A 25,298-nucleotide genomic window follows, 5' to 3' on the forward strand; every position below is an offset into this window, starting at 1 on the left:
TGTGAGGCTGAGGAAGCAATGGCATGGGCACATACTTAATGTGCTCACGGCCCCGTGTTCATACCCCAGCACCACGCGATGAGTGAACAAATGGACGAACGCAAGTGACTTTGGAAGACGAAAATATAAGAAAACTGACATTTTAATTCAATTTGTACATCTTCTTTTTATCTTGTTACTAAATGTTCATAATCAAATGTTGGGGAAAATGTCTATAAACATATATATCTCTAAGTAATGGGTTTGAGATTAGGAATAGAAGCATATATTGCAGCCTGAAAGTTTCTACTTAATCTGTATATAAATATATAGAGATATATATTACAAACACACACGTATATATGTGTATATATAGATAAGCAAAGGTTGTAAAACATGTTTGATCCAGTAATTTCATTTTAGAAATCTATAGTGAATCTAAATGTGGATACTAAAGATGTAAAAACAGAAAAAAAGCTTTATGTTTATACCAGAAATACTTTGTAACAGAAGTTTAGAATTATATTAAATGTCGGATAGGAGGCAAACCATCACATTAAAATGTGATAATAATTGTAATCCTCATAAATGATACTAACTAATGTGGAAAGTGCTCGTGGTAAAACTGTCAGTGAAAAAGAATCAACCATGCAAAATTTTATCAGTATGATTACAATGACTTTTTAAAAAATAGTCTCTTTTGAGCAATTTGGGTTTACAGAAAAACTGAATTAAAAGTAGCATTTTTGTATGCCCCTTTTCACCTCACCCTTTCCATATTATACATCTTGCATTAGTGGTGTATACTAGACTTGATAAGCTATGATTGATTTATTATCATCAAAGAAAGTCCATAGTTGACCTTAGGGTTCACTCTTTGTGACAGGCACCTTTTATCCTTGTTTTGCCCCTTTTTTCTTTTCAGGGTTGCAAAACTGCGTGATGAGATTTTGGCCTTAAGAAATGAGTGTTCCTCCGTGTATAGCAAAGGACGCATGCTGACAACAGAACAGACGAAGCTCATGATATCAGGAATTTCTCAAAGTTTAAACTCAGGGTTTGCACAGACCTTAAACTCCACTCTGAACTCAGGGCTGCCCCAGAGTTTAACACCTTCCCTGACCTCTTCTAGTGTGACGTCTGGCCTGTCATCAGGGATGACTTCTTGCCTAACTCCATCTGTCACTCCGGCTTATACACCTGGTTTCCCATCATGTTCAATTCCAAACTTTAGCTCAGGAGTAGAGCCAAATTCGTTGCAGTCTCTAAAATTCATGCAGATCCGAAAACCCCTTCTAAAGTCATCTTTGCTGGCTCAGAATTTAACAGAAGAGGAAGTCAACATGAAATTTGTTCAGGATCTTTTGAATTGGGTTGATGAGATGCAGGTAAAAAAATGTTTTTATGTGAGCATTTCAGTCCTTATTGCTGTCAATTTTTTTAATCTAATATTTTGGTATTAAAGGTGCAGCTGGATCGGACTGAGTGGGGCTCAGATTTACCAAGTGTTGAAAGCCATTTAGAAAATCATAAAAATGTTCACCGAGCTATAGAAGAATTTGAATCTAGCTTTAAAGAAGCTAAAGTCAGTGAGGTATGTGGATCTGGAATTTTTATCTATTTCATTGTTTCGCTCTTAGCATGAAGATTTGCACTGTAACTCAATAATAGATGTCTCAAGAGTAAGAATTATTTAAGACCCTTAAAACTTGATGTCTTTTCATCCTGTATTATAGATTCAAATGACAGCACCTTTTAAGCTAACTTACTCAGAAAAGCTGCACAGATTAGAGAGCCAGTATGCAAAACTCTTGGTAAGTTTTGTTTTTGTTTTTAAGCCTTTTATTTCTTTAATCTCTTTTGGAGAAGATATGATTTTTTGGGGGAAGGTAAGATTCTTATAACAATTTTCTTTATAAAGAATACATCCAGGAATCAAGAACGACACCTTGACACACTCCATAATTTTGTAACTCGTGCAACTGATGAACTTATTTGGTTGAATGAAAAAGAAGAAGAGGAAGTTGCTTATGACTGGAGTGAGAGAAATACCCACATAGCCCGGAAAAAAGATTACCATATTGTGAGTACAACTTTGTCCTTGCATTCTGAGTTGTATTTTAGGTTTAGATTTTTCTCTGACGTACTTCTTAATTCTTTCTTAAATTAGGAATTAATGCGAGAACTTGAACAAAAGGAAGAAAATATTAAATCAGTTCAGGAGATAGCAGAGCAGCTTCTTCTAGAAAATCATCCAGCCCGTTTAACCATTGAGGTAAGTTAGAAAGTTTAACAGTCTGGGTTGAATACTGCTGTGTGATTATTACCCTTCTTTCATTGCTGATAAGTTGAAAAATGTAAACTGCCACATTTTTTAATTATAATACGGCTTAAAAATAATGTTTCTAACAAATTGTCCTGATTTTGCCTTTCATTCAGTTGCTTTTTAAATATATCGATGAGCGTTTAGAATAAAGTTGCCTTGTCATTTTCTGTGGCCAATGAGGTGGAGGGGTTCAATGGTAGGAGCACATGCTTAGCTTGTGCACAACCCTGGGTTCAGTCCCCAGCACCAAAAAAACAATGAACACAAAGGCAGCCCAATTTGATCAAGCAGATAATATAAGCATGATATATTGGCAGATTTCCATTTCTGCCCAGTACATTCTGTTCAGAAGACCTGCCTGAACATATCTCAGCAGGAAGGAGTGTTCCAAAGGGAGGAAAGATGACAGGCTTGTATTGTAGTTATAAAAGCATTGAGCATGCCCTCTCCTGGATGGCAGTGAATTGTACCGTAACTGTAAAAGTGTGACATTTTGAAGTAAATATCCATTCTGCAGTATTTGTTGCCCTCATGACGGATCCACTTCAGATTAAATAAAGTTCAAGTAAATAATTTTTAAATAAAATTCATGTATTATAATTACCATAATTGCAGAACTACTCATAGGATCTGTGCATTCTCTTTTTCACCCATCCCAAACCTGTCCTCAGCCAAAATGAGGATGAAAACTACAGAACCATATAATTCCACTATTAGAAGGTATATTTGTGATTTACCAATATAGAAAGTCAAAACCAGGTATGGTTTTGCACGCCTATAGTCCCTGGACTCTGGGAGGCAGACAAGAGACTTGCCAAGTGGAACCCAGCTTGGCTTTAGTAATTTAATGAGATCCTTTCTCAGGAATAACAGCTGACAAGGGCTGGATCTGCAGCTCAGTGCAGAGGCCCTGGGTTCAATCCCCAGTGTCACACACACACACACACACACACCACACACACACACAAAGCGGAAAGAAGAAAGATGATGGTATTATAAAGGAAAGCATATTTGAGGATTCCATAGAGCAGGTAAAAGGGTTAGTGGCAAAAGAGTAGAGGATAGTTTGCATTTATTTCAGATGTTTAATTTTTTCTCATGTAAAAACAGCCAGAGTTAACCTTTTCCTTATATTTTAAGGAAAAACTTTAAGAAGTTTAAAATTTGAGAGTAATCAACTGGCTTGATTTAAAAGCTAACACATAAACTTTAGGATTGGCTGTGGAAACAAGAACTCATAAATGAAGAGGAGCATTTGGCTACCCTGAAGTCCAGGTTTCATTGTGTCAGAACTGCGTCATCTGTTTAGCTAGTGAAGTGTTTCATTGTTCAGACAGCATCAACGTGCACATACCTAATTCTTTTTGTTGCCTTTAGTTTTTTTCTTGTGCTGGGGATAAAGGCCTGCGTCTCATACGTGCTGGGCCAGCCCTCTGCCCCTGAGCCACATACCAGTCCCATGTACTTCACTGCTCTCCAGCCAGCTTCAGTGACTGTGTTTTATCTTTAAGGCCTACAAGGCAGCGATGCAGACGCAGTGGAGCTGGATCCTGCAGCTCTGCCAGTGTGTGGAACAGCACATAAAGGAGAACACTGCATATTTTGAGGTATGGAATAAAATCACAGCTTCAAGAGACAACATTGGGATTTTGGCTGACTTTCAGAAATCTTCATAAGTTTCTAGAATTTGCAGACACATATGTAATATAAGTGAAGATTTTCCCTTGTAGGACATGAGGGTTGCTTTCATTTCCTGGAGAAGAGATTGCAGCGTGCTGTTAAGACAGAAATCCTTTGCTCGCATACCATATAATCCTTGGATTCGACAAACCTGTCTCTTGTTAAGGAGTGCTATTTACTATAGACAGTGAACCAAATGAGCTCTTCATTTTATTCTTCAGGAGATTTAAGTATTCTTAGAATTCCACCCTACTTAAAACTTAATAAGCCCTAAAGTAAAATAGACTTTCCATCAAAATAATACAGAGCCAAAACATGATATACACATATAAACTTTGGAGACTTAGCATCCACTTAGAACCACCCAAGATCAAGGGTTATTTGGTTCAGAGAAGGATGTACCTATTTTTTGTGTGTGTGCCTTTATTTTTTTCTCAGTTATGAGTGGTACACAGGGCTTTGACACCCAGACTTGACAACTGTGCATTACAGGCATCTAGCATATTGTAATTGCCACATTTTATTTTCTCTTAGTTTTTCAATGATGCCAAAGAAGCTACTGATTACTTAAAGAATCTGAAAGATGCCATTCAGCGGAAGTACAGCTGTGATAGATCAAGCAGCATTCACAAGCTGGAAGACCTTGTTCAGGAATCAATGGTACAAATGCAAAAACCTCTGTGTTTCATTAGAAATGTGTGCTAAGAATTGCTGTTTTATTATATTTTTATATGTGCAGAACTTTATATCTTATTGGTATTCGATATCTCCACCTAATTCAAGTAAGCATTCAAACACTATTGTAGTATTTTTTGACAATAAATACAACACAGTGTTTTTTGTTTTGTTTTTGTTTTTGGGTTTTTTTTTGGTGATCACCTTCATGTTTTAAAATACTTCAGTGGTGTTCTTGTATGGGTGTATTTAGCTGTTCCTTTCACAAACACTTATTTAAAATGTTCTTTATCTCAGGCACTCTTTTAGGTTGCAGGGATGAAGCAGTGAACAAAACAGACAAAAACTTACCTTCATGGTGCTTACAAATTAGAGGGGAGCTAAACGATACATATTACCTGAGCCAAATATGTGTTCCACAACCAATCAAAGGGAAGATTGAGAAGAGACTGAAACTTTAGTCCTGGTAGTCGGGGAATACTTTGCCGGTGAAGTTTGTTTTGTATAAATCCCTGAGGGAATGAAGAGTACAAGTCTTTTACTTTCCAGAATCCGTTCTCTCTGTTACTTAGGAGGAGAAAGAAGAGCTTCTGCAGTACAAGAGCACAGTAGCAAGCCTGATGGGGAGAGCCAAAACCATAATTCAGCTCAAGCCGAGGAATCCTGACTGTCCACTCAAAACTTCTGTTCCCATCCAAGCTATATGTGACTACAGACAAATCGAGGTACGTAAAGATTTTAAAACCAAGCGGTGTCTGTCATTACTCCTTTTATGTTTTGGTGCTTTGAGACGAGGTTTTGCTGTTTAGTTCAGTCTGGCCTTGAACTCAGTGTGCAGACCATTCTGGCTTTGATGTCACTGTGATCCTCCTGCCTTAGCCTCCTGAGTGCTGGGATCACAGATGTGCTTCCCCACAGCTGGCTTATTCATGTGTTTTTAAAATAGTATCATAATCCTTACTTCTGATAAAGTTTTGCACCTCATTAAAAAAATCCCAAGATTGAGTATGGAAAGGTTTAGTTACTAGTGCCCTCATTGAGTTGTTCTGTTCTTCATTTAAAACTAGATAACTATTTACAAAGATGATGAATGTGTTTTGGCAAACAACTCTCATCGTGCTAAATGGAAGGTCATTAGTCCTACTGGGAATGAGGCTATGGTTCCGTCTGTGTGCTTCACTATTCCTCCACCAAACAAAGAAGCAGTTGACTTCGCAAACAGGTGTGTATGCATTTGATATTAAAAGTAGCTGGTTTGGAGGCTTTCTGAAGGTTAAAGAAACAATCAGTGTTTTGTCAAGGCTCCATAAGACCAAGGTTTAGCATGTTTTCAGAAGAAACAATAAAAAGATGTGCTTTCTCTCATACGTTTCAGAATTGAGCAACAATATCAGAATGTCCTAACTCTTTGGCATGAATCTCACATAAACATGAAGAGTGTAGTGTCCTGGCATTATCTCATCAATGAAATTGATAGAATTCGAGCTAGCAACGTGGCTTCAGTAAGTATAAATGTACACATCATCTTAGTATGTCCAGAAATGTTGGGCATCTTGTCCTAAGTGGGGTGGAGTTGTTCTTTGCCTGTAATAAAATGGAGTCCAGCATATCTATGCTGATGTTTAAACATTCAGTAAATACCTGTTACATGCCCATCATATCCACGCCACTTTCTAAGAATTCATGTCTTACTTTCCTCATCACTTGGACTAAATACCTGACACCTCACCTTAAAGGAGGAGAAGTTATTTTGGCGCATGATTTCAGTGTGTAGTCAGCTGGTTCCCTGACAGGAAGACGTGAAAGGTTCCGGGCAGGGCAAAGCTGCTCACAGCAAGGTGGCCGGGAAGCAAAGAGAGAAGGGACACGTCTGGGAGGTGGATCCATGCTTCTAGGTCACACCCGCAGCGACCACTTCTGTTAACAGCAAGTCAGCGACATTGCTCCCACGATTAAATCACTTTCCAGAAGTCCTTCCTGTGAGCACATGAGGTTCCCGATAGACATTCCTCATCTAAACCATAATCTGGAGATCACAGATTTCATTCCATGCTTCCTGAAAGATAGGAAGGTAGGACGTAGTCTTTAGACATGCAGAGAGAATGGGTGTAGTTTGATTTCATTTATTGAATTTTATAGACTTGTTTTTCAAAACCAGAAGTTGCTAATAAAAAAAGGAATTTCAGGGTGGGCGTGGTGGTGCACGCCTGTAATCCCAGCACTGGGGAGGCTGAGGCAGGAGGATCCCTGTGAGTTCACGACCAGCCTGGACTACGTAGTAAGTTCCAGGTCAGTCTCAACTACATAGTGAGACCCTGTCTGTCTCAAAAAACAAAACAAAACAAAACAAAAAAACAAAAAAAAGAATTTCAAGTGATTCTTTTTATTAATGTAAGCTGGAATATTCCCTGAGATCGATCCCATTCTACTCTTAACTCTTAGTGCATGGACCTTTGTTCCTTTTTAGATAAAAACCATGTTGCCTGGTGAGCACCAGCAGGTTCTGAGTAATCTACAGTCCCGTTTTGAAGATTTTCTGGAAGATAGCCAGGAGTCCCAAATATTTTCTGGCTCAGATATAACACAACTGGAAAAAGAAGTTAGTGTATGTAAGCAGTATTATCAAGAACTTTTGAAATCTGCAGAAAGAGGTAAAGTATAGGGCTCTCTGTCTTTTTTTCACAATGGGTGTTTATCCATGCAGTTTTCCTCTCTCAGTGGAAATCTCAATCTTGAGTGTATTGTACCATTTGGCCTATGATAAGTGACACAATTGCTGGAACACTGGACAAAGCTGAGAATTGCGGGTGTAACTCAATGGTAGAGTACTTGGCAAGCATACACAAAATCCTGGGTTTAATCCCAGTACTGCAGAAAAACCAAAAAACAAAAACAAAAGAGAGACAAGAAACAATGTTTGATATAGGAATATGCAAAAAGGGATTCATTAGTTTCTAAATGGTGAGTTAACAAAAAGGTGCTAACCATGTAGTGCAACAAATGATGAATTCATCTACTTTCAACATTTTTTCTGTTTTTCATGGTAATAATTCAGAATGGTGATCCTTCATTTTGAGAAAAGTTAATTGTTTTCCTCTGTAAAATTTTATGCAAGTGCTAAAGTGAAAGATTTTGTTTAGTTAACTTTTGTTAAAATTTATATTTTACCTTTTCACTTTAAAGTTTTTATAAGTTTTATGATTAACCAGCAGCATAACTTAATTTATATGAACATAAAAAAGAACAACATTAATTAGACATCATAAATGAGAACTGGTACTTCAGATGATATTAGGGAAATTTTATTAACTCTTCTTAATTTTTAAAAGTCATTTTAAGGTATATTACCTTAAGGTGAGTTTGTGATAACAGGGACCATTCTGAACCATTTGTCTGACTAGCTGTAACCCTGTAATAGTAAAGCTGCTGTTAAAACAGGAACAAGAACATCCAAAGTACGAAAGATATTTTCTGAACATTTATTTTTACAGAGGAGCAAGAGGAATCAGTTTATAATCTGTACATCTCTGAAGTTAGAAACATTAGACTTCGGTTAGAGAACTGTGAAGATCGGCTGATTAGACAGATCCGAACTCCCTTGGAAAGAGATGATTTGCATGAAAGTGCATTCAGAATCACAGAGCAGGAGGTGAGAGTTACACTTTTGTTGGGAAAAAATAACTTAAGGTAGTAAGGTAGTAGCCTCTTAGTGACCTTAGATCTCACCTCCTATAATATCTTACATGTTCAGGTTTGCACACTGGTTACTTGGTGAGTTCCAATCATGTATTTCTTGCTGGTTGTAAACCAGGTTCTGTACTTCAGTTCCCCTTCTGACCTTGGGAGACACCAGGGCAGGTACCCTTTTGATCTTCCTGCTGGGCTTCTTAGAGGCTTCACACACCAGCTATGTGCCAGAGTACTAAGTTAGGTGTTCGGGTTAAGGACATGGACAGTAAAGAAATTGTATTGTTGATTGTAAAGCTGGAGTGCCATATCTTAGCTTCTTTGTTGAAGAAAAAGTGAAGAATGTGTAGATTTTTAAGTCTGTGGTCATAATGTAAAATGGGTTTGTAAATTGTTTTAAGAAAAATACCCCATTTGGGGTAGCTGCCTGATACCTGTTTGGTTCATTCTGTTTTGTAGAAACTAAGGAAAGAGCTGGAACGACTTAAAGATGATTTGGGATCAATCACAAATAAGTGTGAAGAATTCTTCAGTCAGGCCGCAGCTTCTCCATCTGTGCCCACCCTACGATCTGAGCTCAGTGTGGTCATTCAGAACATGAACCAAGTCTACTCCAAGTCTTGCACATACATAGAGAAGTGTGTAACTGCCGTGTTCATATGTAATTTGCTTCAAACAGTTGTCGCCTATATGCTGTTAATTTAACAATTCATTTATGTGAACATAAATGTTCAGTTTTATTTTATCTTAAAAGATGTATTAAATATCTATGTTCATTTTGATGCTTCTCCATGTTAGAAAAGGCTGTACCTTAGAGGTTAGTGTAGAGCACATTTCTTCCCACATTTCAATTTCATAGCTTAGCTGTTACAGCTTACAGGTTTTTCTCTCATGCTTGGCCTAAACAAGTGTAGAAACTGTCTTATGTTAGAATCTCTTTTCTTAGATATCACCTTTGAGCTGGGCATGAATTGGAGCACATGTTGTCTGTTACAAGAGTCAAGCCTAGCATGGTGGCGCATGCTTGTAATCTCAACACTGTGGGAAGCTGAGAGGACTGCAAGTGCAAACTCAGCCCAGGCAGCCTAGCAAGTGAGCTAGCCTGGTCTTAAAAAAATAAGAGAAAGCAAAATATAAAAACAAAGCCTGGGAACGGTAGCGCATCCGTGCAGAGACCTTGGGTTCCGTGCTCAGTATTGCCCCTCCCCTCAGCTGAATGACGGCCATCTTTTAGTCAATGTGTTCTTACAGTGTTCTCAGATGAAGAATGTGATAATGGTGCTTTAGGACTGCATTATGCAAAAATAAATATTTAACAGTGGTGCTATTTAATTCCCTTGAAAAGGTTGAAAACGGTCAATTTGGTATTAAAAAACACTCAAGCTGCAGAAGCCCTTGTAAAACTCTATGAAACCAAACTGTGTGAAGAAGAAGCAGTTATAGCTGACAAGAATAATATTGAGAACCTAATAAGTACTTTAAAGGTACGCATCTTAACGGATTTTTAAAAAAATAATACTCCTCAAGTATTTCTCCAACACTGAGTTCATCTTCAGACATAAAGCACCAGATATCTTACTTTTGATTGTATTAGTTCTGTTTCATATGTCTGTACTTCCACAGGTTACTGTAAATGTATGCATTCAGGTATTTTAGTTTGAAGAATGTGCTTTACATTTGAAGTTTGAATCTTTTGTCAGCAGCTTTTCATAGTTCATGTTGATGGCAAGAGGAGTTCAAATTAAAAATTAAATTATTTGTAATAGAGGTACTTATTTTTAAATGCCAAGAAAGTAAAAAGAATTAATTTAAGAAAAGGAAAGCTTGGTGATTGTACTCATATGTATCTGAATTTCTACATATAAATCACCAAATGAAACTATTGCAAAGCATTCTGAAGTTAATTTGGTGTTTTTTTAATGCATGTATTCATTTCAGACAGTGGGATTAGTAACAGACAGTTGAAAAAATTATATTACTTATTGAAGCAACAAACTTGCTTATGAAGTATACCTTATTTTATTGATATGAAAATTCTATTAGACAAAACTTTATAAAATTTATCAATTTTATTTTATTTATTTTTTTATTTTTTGGGACCAGGGTTCAAACTCAGGTCCTTGTACTTGCGAGGCAGGCGGCAGAACCACTGAGCTAAATCCCCAGCCCAAAATTTATCAAGTTTAAAGATTAAAGGATGGTCAAATATTGGCCGTTTAGTAAGGTTAAAGCTAATATAATATTTTATACATGAAAGACAGCCTTTCCTTTATCTGTTTTTATATAGTCATTTGTAAATGAATGGTAACCTTGGGTAAAAAAATGTGTTCCCCATGACTGGCTGATACATTTTTGTAACTCTCACCAATTAATGTATCTTAGCAATGGCGATCTGAAGTAGATGAAAAGAGAGAGGTGTTCCATGCTCTGGAGGATGAGTTGCAGAAAGCAAAAGCCATCAGTGATGAAATGTTTAAGACATACAAAGAACGGGACCTTGATTTTGACTGGCACAAAGAGAAGGCAGATCAGTTAGTCGAAAGGTGGCAAAATGTTCACGTGCAGATCGACAACAGGTTGGTATCTCTTTTTGTTCAGTCTAAGCACAGATTAATGTCTGTGTATACTATGGAAAATCTAAGCTTATCAGGCTTTTAATTGTAAGACTGCTACCTAGTTGTATGATTTGTCCTATGGTAGGCATTAGCACTTCAAGATGAGCATGTTTCAACTCTATTATTAAAACATTAATTTATTCTTGCATTTGCATAATCTATTTGCCTTTTTGTATGAAAGATAATTTATTCTGTCGTTATTACCAATATTCAAATAAACTGAATCATATACTTTTTTATTAATACTCTATGTAGCAATATATATTTGTTCTAAGAAATATGAATAAATTGAAATGTCTTGATGTTCATTTTAATTGATACAAGAAAGCTGAAATCATTTGCTCAGTGACTGAATTAAAAACATGAAAGTAAATGGGATACTTTTAGGGCCCATTTGAAAAGAAATGGATTAGTATTTTTTTCCATTTATTTTTAATCTTTATAGAAATCTCTATACATTGAATGCATTATGATAGTTCTCTTCTTGAGCAGTAAAATTATGTTGACATATGTGTTTATTATCTCATCTCTGTAAAATATAGGATACAAAGTTCCAATGTGTTGAATTTAAAATAGTAACAGGTGTTTTTAAGTACAACTGAGACCACATTGAATCATTTATTGAACTTCTCATTTCAAAAGAGAACTGCTACTGGATGCAGGTCTTGTCTATTGAAAGCATTTTGATTTATAAAACTTACAGTGGAGTCTCTAGTTTTTCTGCATTTTAGCTTCTATGTCTTGGCCTTTTCCCTAGCATAATCAGTACCATGATATTTCCTGACTACTACAGTTGTGTTCATACTCCACTCACAGCCAGTGTGTGTCCCGTGGAAACGTGCCTCTGGGCGCTGCAGCTCAGTGAGGCACACTGACCCATGCGGTGCCTGGAGAATTAACGGGTGGTTATTATCTCACTCTTCCCTGCATCTCCTAACTCGTCATGGATTCTGTGGGAAACTGCAACTGTTCTGTCACCGTTCTCTTAGGTTACGAGACTTGGAGGGCATCGGGAAATGCCTAAAGTACTACAGAGACACCTATCATCCTTTAGATGATTGGATCCAGCAGGTTGAAACTACGCAGAGAAAGATTCAGGAGAATCAGCCTGAAAATAGCAAAACCTTAGCTACTCAGTTGAATCAGCAGAAGGTATGTAACAAAGATTGTTTTTGCCAAGGTTGTCTCTGCATTTGATCAGTCATGAGCCTTATCTATCTTTCTTAGGTTAAAACAAAAAGCAACTATTTAGAGAAAAGTGGAGAACATATAATAAATAATAAAATCCTGCCACCCAAACCTATAAACACCACTGACTTTTATTTCCTTGAAGTCATTTTTGGAAGCACTGATAGTAAGAGGCATGTTGAGATTTTTTTTCAGATTTCCCAATGATCATTTATAGGTGTGGAAATCTCTTTCATATTTTGCTGGCCGTAATAGTTCTATGAGTTCCTACATAAGTTAAAATGCCTAGTAGTAAATAGTAAACAGTCACATTTAGCAGACAGTTGAATGCCTTGAAATTTTTCTTCCATCTTTAGAGGCCAGCAGTAATTTCTAGCTCTGTTTTTATCAGAAATATGTGGTAGCCAAGGGCATCAAGTCTTAAGAATAATTGCTGTGGTGTTCAGTAATTTCTGGTTTAGAAGCCTCATGAGGGTGTGTCACTTCTGAGTCTCAGTCTGGTTGTTCACAGTTTACCTATGAGGCAAATTGCATATTAAGTACAAAGGGCTCAGGAATACTGTACTGTACTGTTAAAATATGTGTGTGCTTCTTAGTTCCTGAGCATCTTTAAGAAGTAGAATAGCATAGAATTCCTTGTCCTCTTTCTTTTAAACTGTTTATATTTATAGATGCTGGTATCTGAAATAGAGATGAAACAGAACAAAATGGATGAATGTCAAAAGTATGCAGAACAGTACTCAGCTACAATAAAGGTAAGATTCAATTTAGTCAGATTTAATATTCATGTTTATAACACTGTTCTTTTAAGGACATTTAACTCTGTGTTGAAATGTAAAGAGAGAATCCTTATTTGAACGTATTTTATACTTACCTGATAATTCTTTGTGAAATCTGAGTCAGGTGAAAGCCCCTTTATTGATTTATTTTCTCTCTTTCTCCTCTCCCCCAGTCACATGAGTACGCACACACCCCCCTACCAAAATAGAAAAAGTTTAAAAAACAAACACCACCTTCCACATCTCCTGCAAACTAGAATAAATATATAGCTTTGAATCTGCTTTCCCATCAGTTTTCTATTCTTCTTTTTTCTTTAACATTGGCAAGTATTCTAACTTTCTAACGGATGGTACATTTCTTTCACTTTTTGGATTATTATTAACAGTTCCTCAGTTTTCTAGATCCACAGTTCCAATGCTAGGCTGGTGGAGGCGGAGGCTGGCTACAACTAAAATATTTTAATAAATACTTTCATGAGCTTCCAAAGAGACCTGTGAACTTTCCTTACTGCCTTATATGTTTCTTTTATTACAATCTTGGAAAAAATTCAAAGATCAAATTGATTTCTGTAAATGTAGTTTTAGAACTTTTTAAAATTTTTATTTATTTATTTATTTTCGAACATTTTCTTTATTCACAATTAATTCCGTGAAACTAGACTTTAATTCTTTGGGTTTATTCTCTGTATACGCTTCAGGGCATTACTTTAATTTTACCTTCTTGACTCTTACCCAGGACTATGAATTGCAAACTATGACCTACTGGGCCATGGTGGATTCGCAGCAGAAATCTCCAGTGAAACGCCGGAGAATGCAGAGCTCAGCAGATGTCATTATTCAAGAGGTAATAAAAGTATCAGAGAAGGGAAAGAGGGTGTAAAAGGAAGAAGCAACATTCTGTAAGATAATTTTATTTGTATTATGGTGAAACATATGTAACCTAAAATTCACCATTTTAAAATGTACACTTTAGCCAGGCATCATGGGACATGCTTGTAATCTCAGCATTTGGGAAGCTGAGGCAGGAGGATCACCATGAGTTCTGAGGCCAGTCTGGGCTGCACAGTGAGTTCAAGGCCAGCCTGAACTACATAGTATAGTATATATGTATGACCTTGTCTCAAAATAATGGGGAATAAAGATATACTTTAATGACATGTTAGTGCATCACAATGTTGTACAACCCTTAACAGTGTTCATTTCCAGAGCTCTTTTTATTACTCCATAACAATACATTTTATTGTGCATTTAAAAAAACCATTTTAACATCAAGATCATTTCAAGATTAGTTATTATTTTAGACATAAATATGTACTTCATAATTAAATTTAATACAACTATTTAGTGTGATGTGGACAGGCTTCCCAGTCACTGTTGATTTTAGGAGAGTTGGGTGCTTTATTCTCCTAAAGCCTGGGTAATACTATAATTATTACTGAAAGTTCATTCAGCTTGCTCAAGGCACCTGGAAATTATGTTTTTGTTACTATTTTTTTACTTGCAGTTCATGGACCTTCGGACACGGTACACTGCTCTGGTCACACTCATGACACAATATATTAAATTTGCTGGTGATTCATTAAAAAGACTGGAAGAGGAGGAGGTAACAACTATGGCAGTTAAATAAAATGGGAACTTTGTAATGGTTTGGGAAAGCAGCGATAAGTTTCATGATAAATTATATGGCTGAAATATAATATGCAAGTAATTATACAGTTGCATTGAAAAAGAATGATGGTGTAGGATTTTTATTTATTTATTTTTAAAGATTGTCTCAAATAGAAAAGCATTTTAAAATTTTAACTTCTTCTGCCATTCCATGAGGCCCTGGGTTCAATCTCCAGCATTGTAAGCAAAAGAAAATAAATGCAAATTTTTCACTTCAGGCCCCTAATATGATGGTGTAATTGCCTTAAGTTAAGAAATGTTGGCAGTGTGGCAGAATTTTTTCAGCTTTGTCGCAGCTGAGAAGTATATTTCTCTAAAGTATCTTTACTACCATTATGATGTCTATAGAAACACTTGTTTTATGCATTTTACATGAATTTATATCTTCATGGAAATTAATATAATTTAAATATATTTTACATCAACTTAAAGCAGGAGTTTGTACGAAGCAAGGCTCCTATTTAAATATTGTGGAGATTAGGCCTTTGTGTTTTTGCCAAAATGATATGATGCATGATAAAAAGATTACATAAGTATTCTGATCTGGAGGATTTCTAAGCTTTGACTCTGCCTTAAACAATTGCATTCAGAAATCGAGTAAGGAGTTATTTATAAAAATAAATTGTAATGAAAGTCTGTTGTTTCTAATCTTGAAGGAATTACTCTTTGCCCTATTATTTTTGTAAGCTTTCTATTCCTAGCCTCCTCAGAACAGACAAAAATAGTGGACTGAATTCTGAAATAAGTGAATTGTAAAATATGGGGCATCAACATTGTAATTGGATTGTGCTTGAAATTCAGAAGGTGCTTATAGTTGATGTAGTTCATTTCATACAATGAAAGATCAGAAAAAGTACTAGATGCCTATTAGTTGTTATTTTCTTTGTTTCTGAAAATCTGAGTACTTTTGTAAACTATTTCAGTCTGTTCTGAGTTAACATTTTCTGATGCTAAATCACTAATGGAGCTAATCTTGACTATAGCAAGCTTCCTTTGGTGCTCAGGAAGGAGAACCAGAATACTTCCGATCCTCTTAATAATTGCCATGTACTTCTTCCAAATGAAAGAGCATCTATAATTTTTTTACCTTTTTAATTTTTGAGAGTTCTTATTTCATGTTCAGTGGCATGCATATTTTTGATTGGTATTTATAGTAGTTAAATATAAAGTAAAATAATTCCTTGGTTTCTTATAGTGCTTATGTGATTATACATATACAACTTGTACAAGTGTACGTATACACTTGCCTCAATTTTTCTGATAAAGCAGAAGTTGATAGAAACCAAAGATATTTTAAAAGGCCTAAAATAAATGGAAATCATGATTGTGATCCTTTGAAAGTTCAAGGATTTATAATAAATTAAAATAAAAAAGTATATAGCAGATGATATGCAAAGAATAAAATTTAAATAGATCAATAACCCCACCACTTAAGGATCATATTCATACAGTGGCCTATAAAAGATAAATTTTTAAGCTTCAATTTTTAGACTCAAGAGTAGTGTTTCTTGAAGAGCCACAGGAGCATGTCTTGGTTTTTCATAATTAGCATAAAATCAAAGACAGGTTCCAGTTAACTTTAGAAATAATACAAATTAAAGAAATGTGTACAGTGATAAACATTGTACAGCGATATTAGATTTGATGAAGAAATTCTTTGGTTTACATTGAGAGCAAATTATATATTAATTGCATCAGGAAAAATTTAGAGAAAACAGGAAGTTGTTTTTATGTGAATAAACAAGATCTATAAGAAAGCAAATCAACATTTGATTTAAATTATTTCAAGTAACTTCTCTAGCATTTGCTAAAGTATTTAGAGTTACCAGGCAATCAAAGATTATTAACAAATCATGACAATGACTCTTAAGTGAATATTGAGGACTCAGTCACAGATAGATTTTTTTCCCTGAGGAAAACAAGAGGATGAAGGAAAAACAAGTGCTTAAAGTCTCTTAGCAAAAACTAAGTTGTAGCGAACTAGGAAAGACCCTGTAAGAAGTAATAAAAAAATTAAAACTTAATTTTTTAAATAGGTAAAATACTTCAGTGTCACCAAGAGTTGACCTGATACCAAAGTAAAGAAAGAGGCACCTTGAGTACATCAGGTTGTGATTTGATTTGCTTTGGGTGAATTCTTGAGAGAACTGCATTTAGGTAGCAAAGGAAATGACAAAAACTCTTGTCAAAATTACTGGAGAACAGTAAAGAAATGAAAATAATACATTGTCTGTTACAGAGGCACAACCTGTGGCACTTTTGCCACAGCCAGCTGTTTATTATCATTGAAAGCTCTAAAGGATTTGCTGCCACTGTTCTATAATATAAATTAAATTCTAGAAATTTATTAAAGGCTCTCAATGAAAGCAAACCTACTCTCTAAAACAGTTTCTTTACTCTTGTTTAAGTTGTTGCCAGCTATGGTCATTTTGAATTGATGATGCTAAACTATCACCATACCAATAAAGTGATTTTACACTATAATCAGAACTGATCCTGATCTTGTAGTTCTGTGAAGTAGATAGACTCTTCCCAGCTGAGGTTATGACCTCAGAAAACTAAAAATTCTTATGTTTTATTTAATAACTGGAGCTGAATCTTTGAGTATATTTAAGATGAATTTATATTTAACAAATAGCTTTTGTTTGTGAGATATCTAGAGGTACTTGTCAAGGTGGATTCGTAGGAATGTGTCAGTAGCAGCAACACCCACGGATGTGAGTATATGCAGCACAGATTCTCAAACTGTCAGGGGCAAGGGCTGCCTTTGCATTAGCACTTTTGATTATTATAATTGGCTTCCATGTGGCAAGTATAAACAAATTTGACTAAGGAATTTTCAGATTTTTATATAAATATCCTCCTTCCCCATCTTAAATATTATTTCTGAATTTGGCTCTATGTTCTGAAGTTCTCCATTTTGATCTTTTTAACCATAAAACATGGGACTGTAAGCATCTTTTTAGGTATCCTTCAGGCTAGCTTCTGAAAACTAAATTCTTTCATGTTACTTGGTTCCTGAAAGCTGTATGTTTTTCTCATTGGATAGGAGGAGTCTTTTCCCCAAGAGCAGAAAGAACACTGTTGTGAAAGTGTTAGCATCCTTTTTGTCACTTACCCAATATGTGAGTTTGAAAATTATTTAACCTCTGTCTCAACTTCTTTATCTGTAAAAGATCGGGATCATACTACATATTCTGTAAGGCCCTTCCTTGTTATAAAACCACGAGTTACATAATTTTTTAAAAGGAAATTATTTCTGAGAGGCAGACAAAGAATCTTCAGAAATCCCACCCAGAGGATTTTCTGTCTTCTCCTGCTGCCGAGCTGCTGAAACTTGCTCTCCATGCAATGCGGTGCTGGTGGTGGTAATGGTGCTTGCTCCGCATTGGGTTCACTTGGCTTTGTAAGTACTCAGAAGGACATTGCTTCAGATGTTGTAAAATTAGTTTGAACAGAAAGGGTTTGACACTTTACAAACATCTCTTGTAGATGAAAAGGTGTAAGGAGACTTCTGAATATGGGGCCTATTCAGATCTGCTTCAGCGTCAGAAGGCAACAGTGACTGAGAATAGCAAACTTACTGGAAAGATAAAAGAATTGGAAAAAATGGTAGTTGAATTAAAGAAGCAAAAGTCTCGAGCAGAGGAAGAACTTCCAAAGGTCATGCAGGCTGCGGAAACTGAACTGAGAAAGCAGCAGAGAAATGTAGAAGACATTGCTCTGCAGAAGATAAGGGCTGAAAGTGAAGCCCAGCAGTACCGCAGGGAACTGGAGACCATAGTGAGAGAGAAGGAAGCCACGGAACTGGAGCTGGAGCGGGTGAGGCAGCTTACCTTGGAGGCCGAGGCCAAAAGAGTAGCTGTGGAAACAAACCTCCTAAATTTTCAGAGTCAGTTAGAGCAAAACACCTTCACCAGAAGAACACTGGAAGATCATCTTAAAAGGAAAAATTCAAATTTGAATGATTTGGAGCAACAAAAAAATAAGTTAGTGGAAGAATTAAGAAGAAAGAAAGACAGTGAGGAAGAACTCTTGAAGCTTGTAAAGCAGATGGAAAGAGATCTTGCTTTTCAAAAACAGGTGTCAGAGAAACAGTTGAAGGAAAAGCAAAAGACTGAATTGGAAGCAAGAAAAAAAATAAGTGAAATTCAGTATTCATATAGAGAAAATACATTACCAGCTTGTGCAATCACACAGCCTCTGTCTTGTATGGGAATAGAAGGTCTTCAGAAAGAACGTGACAAAAAGAAAGCGGAGGAACTCAAACAGCAAGTGGAGGAACTGACTGTCGCCAATAGAAAGGCAGAGAGGGACATGAGAGAGCTGAAGTATGAGCTTAATTCCCTCCAGCTTGAAAAGACTTCATCTGAGGAAAAGGCTCGTTTGCTAAAAGATAAACTGGATGAAACAAATAATGCACTAAAGTGTCTTAAGTTGGAGTTGGAAAGGAAGGATCAAGTAGAGGAGGGATATTCTCAGCAACTCAGAGAACTTAGTAGGAAGCTGAACCAAACCACAGATAAAGCAGAAGAAGTCATGCAAGAAGCAAATGATCTTAAGAAAATAAAGCACAGTTATCAGTTAGAATTAGAATCTCTCCATCTTGAGAAAGGGAAACTACAAAAAGAAGTAGACAGAATCACTAGGGCACATGCTATAGCTGAGAGTGAGATTGAGCATTTAAATTCCCAAGTTCATTCTTTTCAGGATGAGAAGGAATTCTCTAATGAAAGAGGGCAACTCTGCCAGAGAAAATCAGATCACCTGAAAGAACAGTTTGAGAAAAGCCATGAGCAGTTACTTCAGAATATTAAAGCAGAGAAAGAAAATAATGATAAAATCCAGAAGCTCAATAAAGAATTGGAGAAAAGTAATGAGTGTGCAGAAATACTAAAGCAAAAAGTTGATGAGCTTACTAGACAGAATAATGAAACCAAATTAATGATGCAGAGAATTCAGGAAGAATCAAAAAATGTTGTCTTAGAGAAACAAGCCATCCAGCAGAGATGTGAAGTGTTGAAAACCCAGGCAGATGGTTTTAGGGATCAATTGCGCAATACAAATGAACACTTACATAAACAGACAAAAGCAGAACAGGATTTCCACAGAAAAGTTAAAAGCCTAGAAGAAGACCTGGTCAAAAGTCAGAATTTAGTAAGTGAATTTAAGCAAAAATGTGACCAGCAGAACATTATCATCCAGAACACTGAGAAAGAGGTTAGAAATCTGAATGCTGAGCTGAATGCTTCTAAAGAGGAAAAGCGACGTGGGGAGCAGAAAGTTCAGTTGCAGCAAGCTCAAGTACAAGAGTTAAGTAACAGGTTAAAAAAGGTACAAGATGAACTGCATTTAAAGACCATTGAAGGGCAGATGACCCACAGAAAGATGGTTCTATTTCAGGAGGAGTCTGATAAATTCAAACGTTCTGCAGAAGAGTTTCGAAAAAAGATGGAAAAATTAATGGAATCCAAGGTCATCACTGAAAATGATATATCAGGCATTAAACTTGACTTTGCTTCTCTTCAGCAAGAAAACTGCAGGGCTCAAGAGAATGCCAGGCTTTGTGAAACAAATATTAAAGAACTCGAAAGACAGCTCCAACGATACCGTGAGCAAATGCAAGGGCAGCATGTGGAAGCAAATCATTACCAGAAGTGTCGGACATTGGAAGATGAGCTGGTAGCTCAGAAATGTGAAGTTGAGAAGCTGAAGCAGAAAATGGACCAACAGATAAAGGAGCAGGAACATCAGTTAGTTTTGCTTCAGTGTGAAATACAGAAAAAGAACATTGGGAAAGACTGCACCTCCACATCAGACTTTGAGGTGACTCTGAGGGAGCATCAGCACTCTGGAGAGCTCCCCTCTAGGCACCCTGGTCACCTAAGAGCCAGGTCTCCTCTGCTCAGATGGCCTCAAGAGCCACAGCAGGTGGAAGAGAAATGGCAGCATTGTGTTGTTGAACAAATACCCAAGGAGGTCCAATTCTGGCCACCAGGGGCTCCACTTGAGAGAGAGAAAAGCCAGCAGTGTTACTCTGAGTATTTTTCTCAAACAAGCACTGAGTTACAGATAACTTTTGATGAGACAAACCCCATTCCGCGGTTATCAGAAATAGAGAAGATAAGAGATCCAGCCCTGCATAACTCGAGACCACCTGTCAGGCACCAAGATGACCAGCATGAGATGGAATTGGTGAAGCATCTGACCCCCTTGGAGGTATACGCTGTGTTCTGAGCCCTTACCAGCTAACTACTGTTGAGTTTCTTCTTTAATTGTTTTGATCTCCTACATGAAGTTTTTAACTTTTTGAATATGTTTGACTCTCTGTACTTCAGAGAGAGCTATAATACTATAACTTTCTAGTGACTAACTTGAATATTATAAATTATCCTTTTATGTGTGAATGTTTGAGATGAAACAGATCTAAAGCATATCTTGTTGTTTCTGTGGAAATACGTTTTGAAAACTGTGATTCTAAACCAGTAGAATCAAGCAGTTAACTTTAACTTGTAACATATTCTGTGATCCGATTTAATCTCGGTCATACCATTCAAATTATATTATCATCTAAAGTAAACTTGAGGCTCTCAATATTACTGCTGAAACACCATCAGAAAATTTTCTCCATCTTAGCAATTTGAGGAATTGTGTTTGGATTGAGAATGGGTCAAGTGATACAAGTTCCTTAGATGACTCTTAACATCTTAAAAATTCCTGTTGCAGATAGTTAAGAATAAGCACTATGATATGCATAAAGAAGTCACATCATTAAAGCAAGAAAAGAACCCAGTTCCCAGTGCTGAAGAGTGGATGCCTGAAGGGGGCAGAGCGTCTGGTGGACTCAGGAGAGATTTCCTTAAGAAAAACTCAGAAGTAGAGACTTCCCAGCACATTGATGGCGATCGTGTGTGTTCAGTTAGGGATGATGAGTTTAAATTCCAAGGGCTCAGGCACACTGTGACTGCCAGGCAGTTGGTCGAAGCTAAGCTTCTGGACATGACAATTATTGAGCAGCTGCGACTTGGTCTGAAGACTGTTGAAGAAGTTCAGGAAAGTCTCAGCAAGTTTTTGACAAAAGCCACCTCCATTGCAGGGCTTTATCTAGAGTCTACAAAAGAAAAGATTTCATTTGTGTCAGCAGCCAAGAAAATCATAATAGACAAAATGACGGCTTTGGCCTTTTTAGAGGCTCAGGCTGCAACAGGTTTTATAATCGATCCCATTTCAAGTCAGACGTATTCTGTTGAAGATGCGGTTCTTAAAGGGGTGGTTGACCCCGAGTTCAGAATTAGGCTCCTTGAAGCAGAGAAGGCAGCCCTGGGATATTCTTGTTCATCTGAGACATTGTCGGTGTTCCAGGCTATGGAAAATAGAGTACTCGACAGACAGAAAGGCAAACATATCTTGGAGGCCCAGATTGCCAGTGGTGGCGTCATCGACCCTGTGAGAGGCATCCGCGTTCCCCCAGAAGTCGCTCTCCAGCTGGGCTTGTTAAACAGTGCCATCTTGCAGTTTTTGCATGAGCCATCCAGCAACACCAGAGTTTTTCCTAATCCTAATAACAAGCAAGCTCTGTATTACTCAGAAATGTTGCAGATATGTGTGTTTGATGTAGATTGCCAGTGCTTTCTGTTGCCATTTGGGGAAAGGGACATTTCCAATCTCAATGTAGCAAAAACTCATAAAATTTCTGTGGTTGATATTAAGACAGGAGCAGAACTGAGTGCATATGAGGCTTTCCAGAGAAACCTAATTGACAAAAGCATTTATCTTGAGCTTTCAGGACAGCAGTATCAGTGGAAGGAAGCAACGTTTTTTGAATCGTATGGGCAACCTTCTCATGTGCTGATAGATACCAAGACGGGGTTACAATTTAATATTAATGAAGCTATAGAGAAGGGAACAGTTGACAAAGTTTTGTTCAAAAAGTATCAGGAAGGTCTCATCACTCTTACAGAACTTGCTGATTCTTTGCTGAGCCGGCTAGTTCCCAAGAAAGACTTGCATAGTCCTGTTGCAGGCTACTGGCTGACTTCAAGTGGGGAGAGGATCTCTTTACTAAAGGCTTCCAGAAGAAATTTGGTGGACCGGACTACTGCCCTCAGGTGCCTGGAGGCCCAAGTCAGTACAGGGGGGATCATCGATCCCTTGACTGGCAAGAAGTACAGGGTGGCCGAGGCTTTGCACAGAGGCCTTGTTGATGAGGGCTTTGCCCAACAGCTGCGACAGTGTGAGTTGGTGATCACAGGGATTGGTCATCCTATCACTAACAAAGTGATGTCAGTGGTGGAAGCTGTAAATGCCAATATCATAAGTAGGGAAATGGGAGTCCGATGCCTGGAGTTTCAGTACTTGACAGGGGGCTTAATAGAACCACAGGCTCATGCTCGATTGTCAGTAGAAGAAGCACTCCAAGTAGGTATCATAGATGTGCTTATTGCCACCAGACTTAAGGATCAAAAGTCATACATCAGAAACATATTATGTCCCCAGACCAAAAGAAAGCTGACTTACAAGGAAGCGTTAGAAAAAGCTGATTTTGATTTCTACACAGGACTTAAACTGATAGAAGTGTCTGAACCTTTGATGACAGGAATTTGTAGCCTTTACTATTCTTCGTAACAGAAATGTTTAATTATAAAAGGGGCCATGCTGGCTGGTGCATGCCATCTGTCTAGAGTAGATGGAATTGGATAAACATGTAGTCTAGGAATTGTGCAACTGACTCAGACCACTGTTTGTTTCTTGGAGGTTCAAAATAGCTCACTGCTCAAAGGGAATTGCCCTTAAAAAGGTTCCATTTAGTTTTCAGGATAGTTGTTTTGAATCTTGCCACACTACATGTTTGATGGGTGTGGTGATGCACGCCTGTGATCCAGGCACTCGGGAGGCCGAGGCAGGAGTATAGCCATGAGTTCAAGGCCAGCCTAGGTTACCTAGTGAGTTCAAGACCAGCCTGAACTACATGATGAGACCCTGTCTAAAATAAAATAATCATGCTTTACCTACAATGTGGAATAAGCTTGATGAACCTCAGCGTTTCACAGCATCGTTTCCTCACACCTCCCTTTCTCTGTGTGGATCCAGCCTGGGGTTTGCATTCCTGTTATTAAATGATGTGTTGTGCTTGCTAAAAGAGCACCTCACAAAGCAGCATGGAGTCAAAGGAAAAGATGTGAATCTATTCCCTTGTCCCTGAGGCTCAGGTTGACGTTGCTTAAGAAAAATAAAAAGTTTTGTTTTCTGCATGTAGCAACATTCTTTACATATTAAAATATTTACTGTAATCTCTCTGAATTAAAGCTAACATGAATGTATTGGGTGTCAGAGGAGGGGAAGGATCTTTCCTTGTTCTTTGTTTTTGTCTGTGAGTTGACAGTGCTCAGTGTCCATTGTCTGATACTTCTCTGTCCAAACAGCCCAGATTGTGATGTTGATGCAAAGGCAGCCATCCAGGATCTTCTCCTACTTCATGAATAAAGTTGCGTTCCTATGTCCTATTCATGGAGTTGCTGGAAGATGAGACTAGTGATGAAAGGATGTTTTGCATAGCTTTCTTTGCTCCAGTAAATATTTTGGAAGCATATCTGCTGTGTGAAATGATAAACATGGTTAAATGAATAAAATATCTCAATAACGTGTATGATGGAAAAGCGTTTTTATATTTTTGTTTTTAGTGGAGAGATCAGTTTAATAGCTCAGTCATTTATAGGGATGTCTTTTTTTTATTTTTTTAAAACAAACTCACACCCGTCAGAAATCACTGGAAGAAGAAAAGAAAGACCATGTTGAAAAAGCCAAAGAATTGCAGAAATGGATATCAAATATCAGCAAGACACTGAGAGATGAAGAGAAGGCTCGAAAGTCTCCCTTCTCTGATCAAAAGGTATTCACAGAGGTCCTGGTTAATAATAATACTGAGCTGTGGAGTCCACCTAACACAATGTTAAATTCTTTACCTTAATTTTTGTAGACAGTTATTACAAAACCCAGAGAGGTTAGGTAATTTGCCCAAAGAAGCACACTTAGTATGTGGCAGAAGAAAATATCCCAGATTCCAAAGCCTGAGTATGTATATGAATTTGTGATTAGTAAACTCTCATAGGTTGCGCTGCTTTCCTTCGAGGGCAGGTGACTATGATGATTACACCTGAGGTGCAGTCATCTGTCCTTTGTCCAGAGCAGTCCCTGAAGACACAGCAGTTTGTGAAGATACACAGTCTTGTTCTCACAGGTGGAAATATAAAAACTAAGACCCGTGCAAATACAACTTAGGATAGTAACATTTTGGGGTAATAATTTCAGATGTGCTTGCCTGGATCGTTTTTATTTGAGAAGGAAGTGTCTGCAGTCAATTAGTAGAAATTTCAGATTCTTTTCCTTACCCGTGGGGGTTTCAGTTCTGAAGGGCTGTCTCTGGTTCCCCACTGCTCAGCATTAGTTGGATGGCAACAGCTGTGTGTGATGTTACTGCTCCGTGATTCCTTTGGATGGTAGCACTGGAAGCTCTCAGGACATTGGTAGTCAAGGTGTAATTCTAATGGTGCTGCTACTGGTAGTAGAAATTGCAGCTGTGTTTAAAGAAAAAAATTTTTCCTCCAAGGTTAAGGTCCCCACCCCAGAAATACTTTTCGAATGCTGTCCTCCTGCCCCTGCCCCTTCTTCTTCCTTTTTTTTTTTTTTTTTTTTTGTTTTTTT

General features: G+C 37.3%; 1 protein-coding gene across 21 annotated transcripts in view; it reads left to right on the top strand.

Annotated features, from left to right (window-relative positions):
• Positions 1-25,298, top strand: part of Dst (dystonin) — a 316,182-nt gene that overhangs the window by 151,108 nt on the left and 139,776 nt on the right. For 20 of the 21 annotated variants that reach the window (XM_033756553.1, XM_033756561.1, XM_033756554.1 and 17 more), the window contains 20 exons: positions 905-1,367; positions 1,445-1,573; positions 1,716-1,793; positions 1,901-2,062; positions 2,150-2,254; positions 3,817-3,912; positions 4,520-4,645; positions 5,233-5,385; positions 5,728-5,882; positions 6,036-6,162; positions 7,128-7,311; positions 8,152-8,309; positions 8,807-8,985; positions 9,693-9,831; positions 10,730-10,923; positions 11,952-12,114; positions 12,822-12,905; positions 13,666-13,773; positions 14,434-14,532; positions 24,358-24,486. In XM_033756553.1, coding sequence (XP_033612444.1) covers positions 905-1,367; positions 1,445-1,573; positions 1,716-1,793; positions 1,901-2,062; positions 2,150-2,254; positions 3,817-3,912; positions 4,520-4,645; positions 5,233-5,385; positions 5,728-5,882; positions 6,036-6,162; positions 7,128-7,311; positions 8,152-8,309; positions 8,807-8,985; positions 9,693-9,831; positions 10,730-10,923; positions 11,952-12,114; positions 12,822-12,905; positions 13,666-13,773; positions 14,434-14,532; positions 24,358-24,486 — 3,031 coding nt within the window. Of the gene's footprint in view, positions 1-904; positions 1,368-1,444; positions 1,574-1,715; positions 1,794-1,900; positions 2,063-2,149; positions 2,255-3,816; positions 3,913-4,519; positions 4,646-5,232; positions 5,386-5,727; positions 5,883-6,035; positions 6,163-7,127; positions 7,312-8,151; positions 8,310-8,806; positions 8,986-9,692; positions 9,832-10,729; positions 10,924-11,951; positions 12,115-12,821; positions 12,906-13,665; positions 13,774-14,433; positions 14,533-18,089; positions 20,817-21,323; positions 23,504-24,357; positions 24,487-25,298 lie in introns of those variants that run through there. The other variant, XM_033756562.1, reaches the window with a different exon arrangement.

The sequence above is a fragment of the Fukomys damarensis genome, unplaced genomic scaffold (genome assembly GCF_012274545.1).
Source record: "Fukomys damarensis isolate Sample0158 unplaced genomic scaffold, DMR_v1.0_HiC HiC_scaffold_27, whole genome shotgun sequence".
NCBI lineage: Eukaryota > Metazoa > Chordata > Mammalia > Rodentia > Bathyergidae > Fukomys > Fukomys damarensis.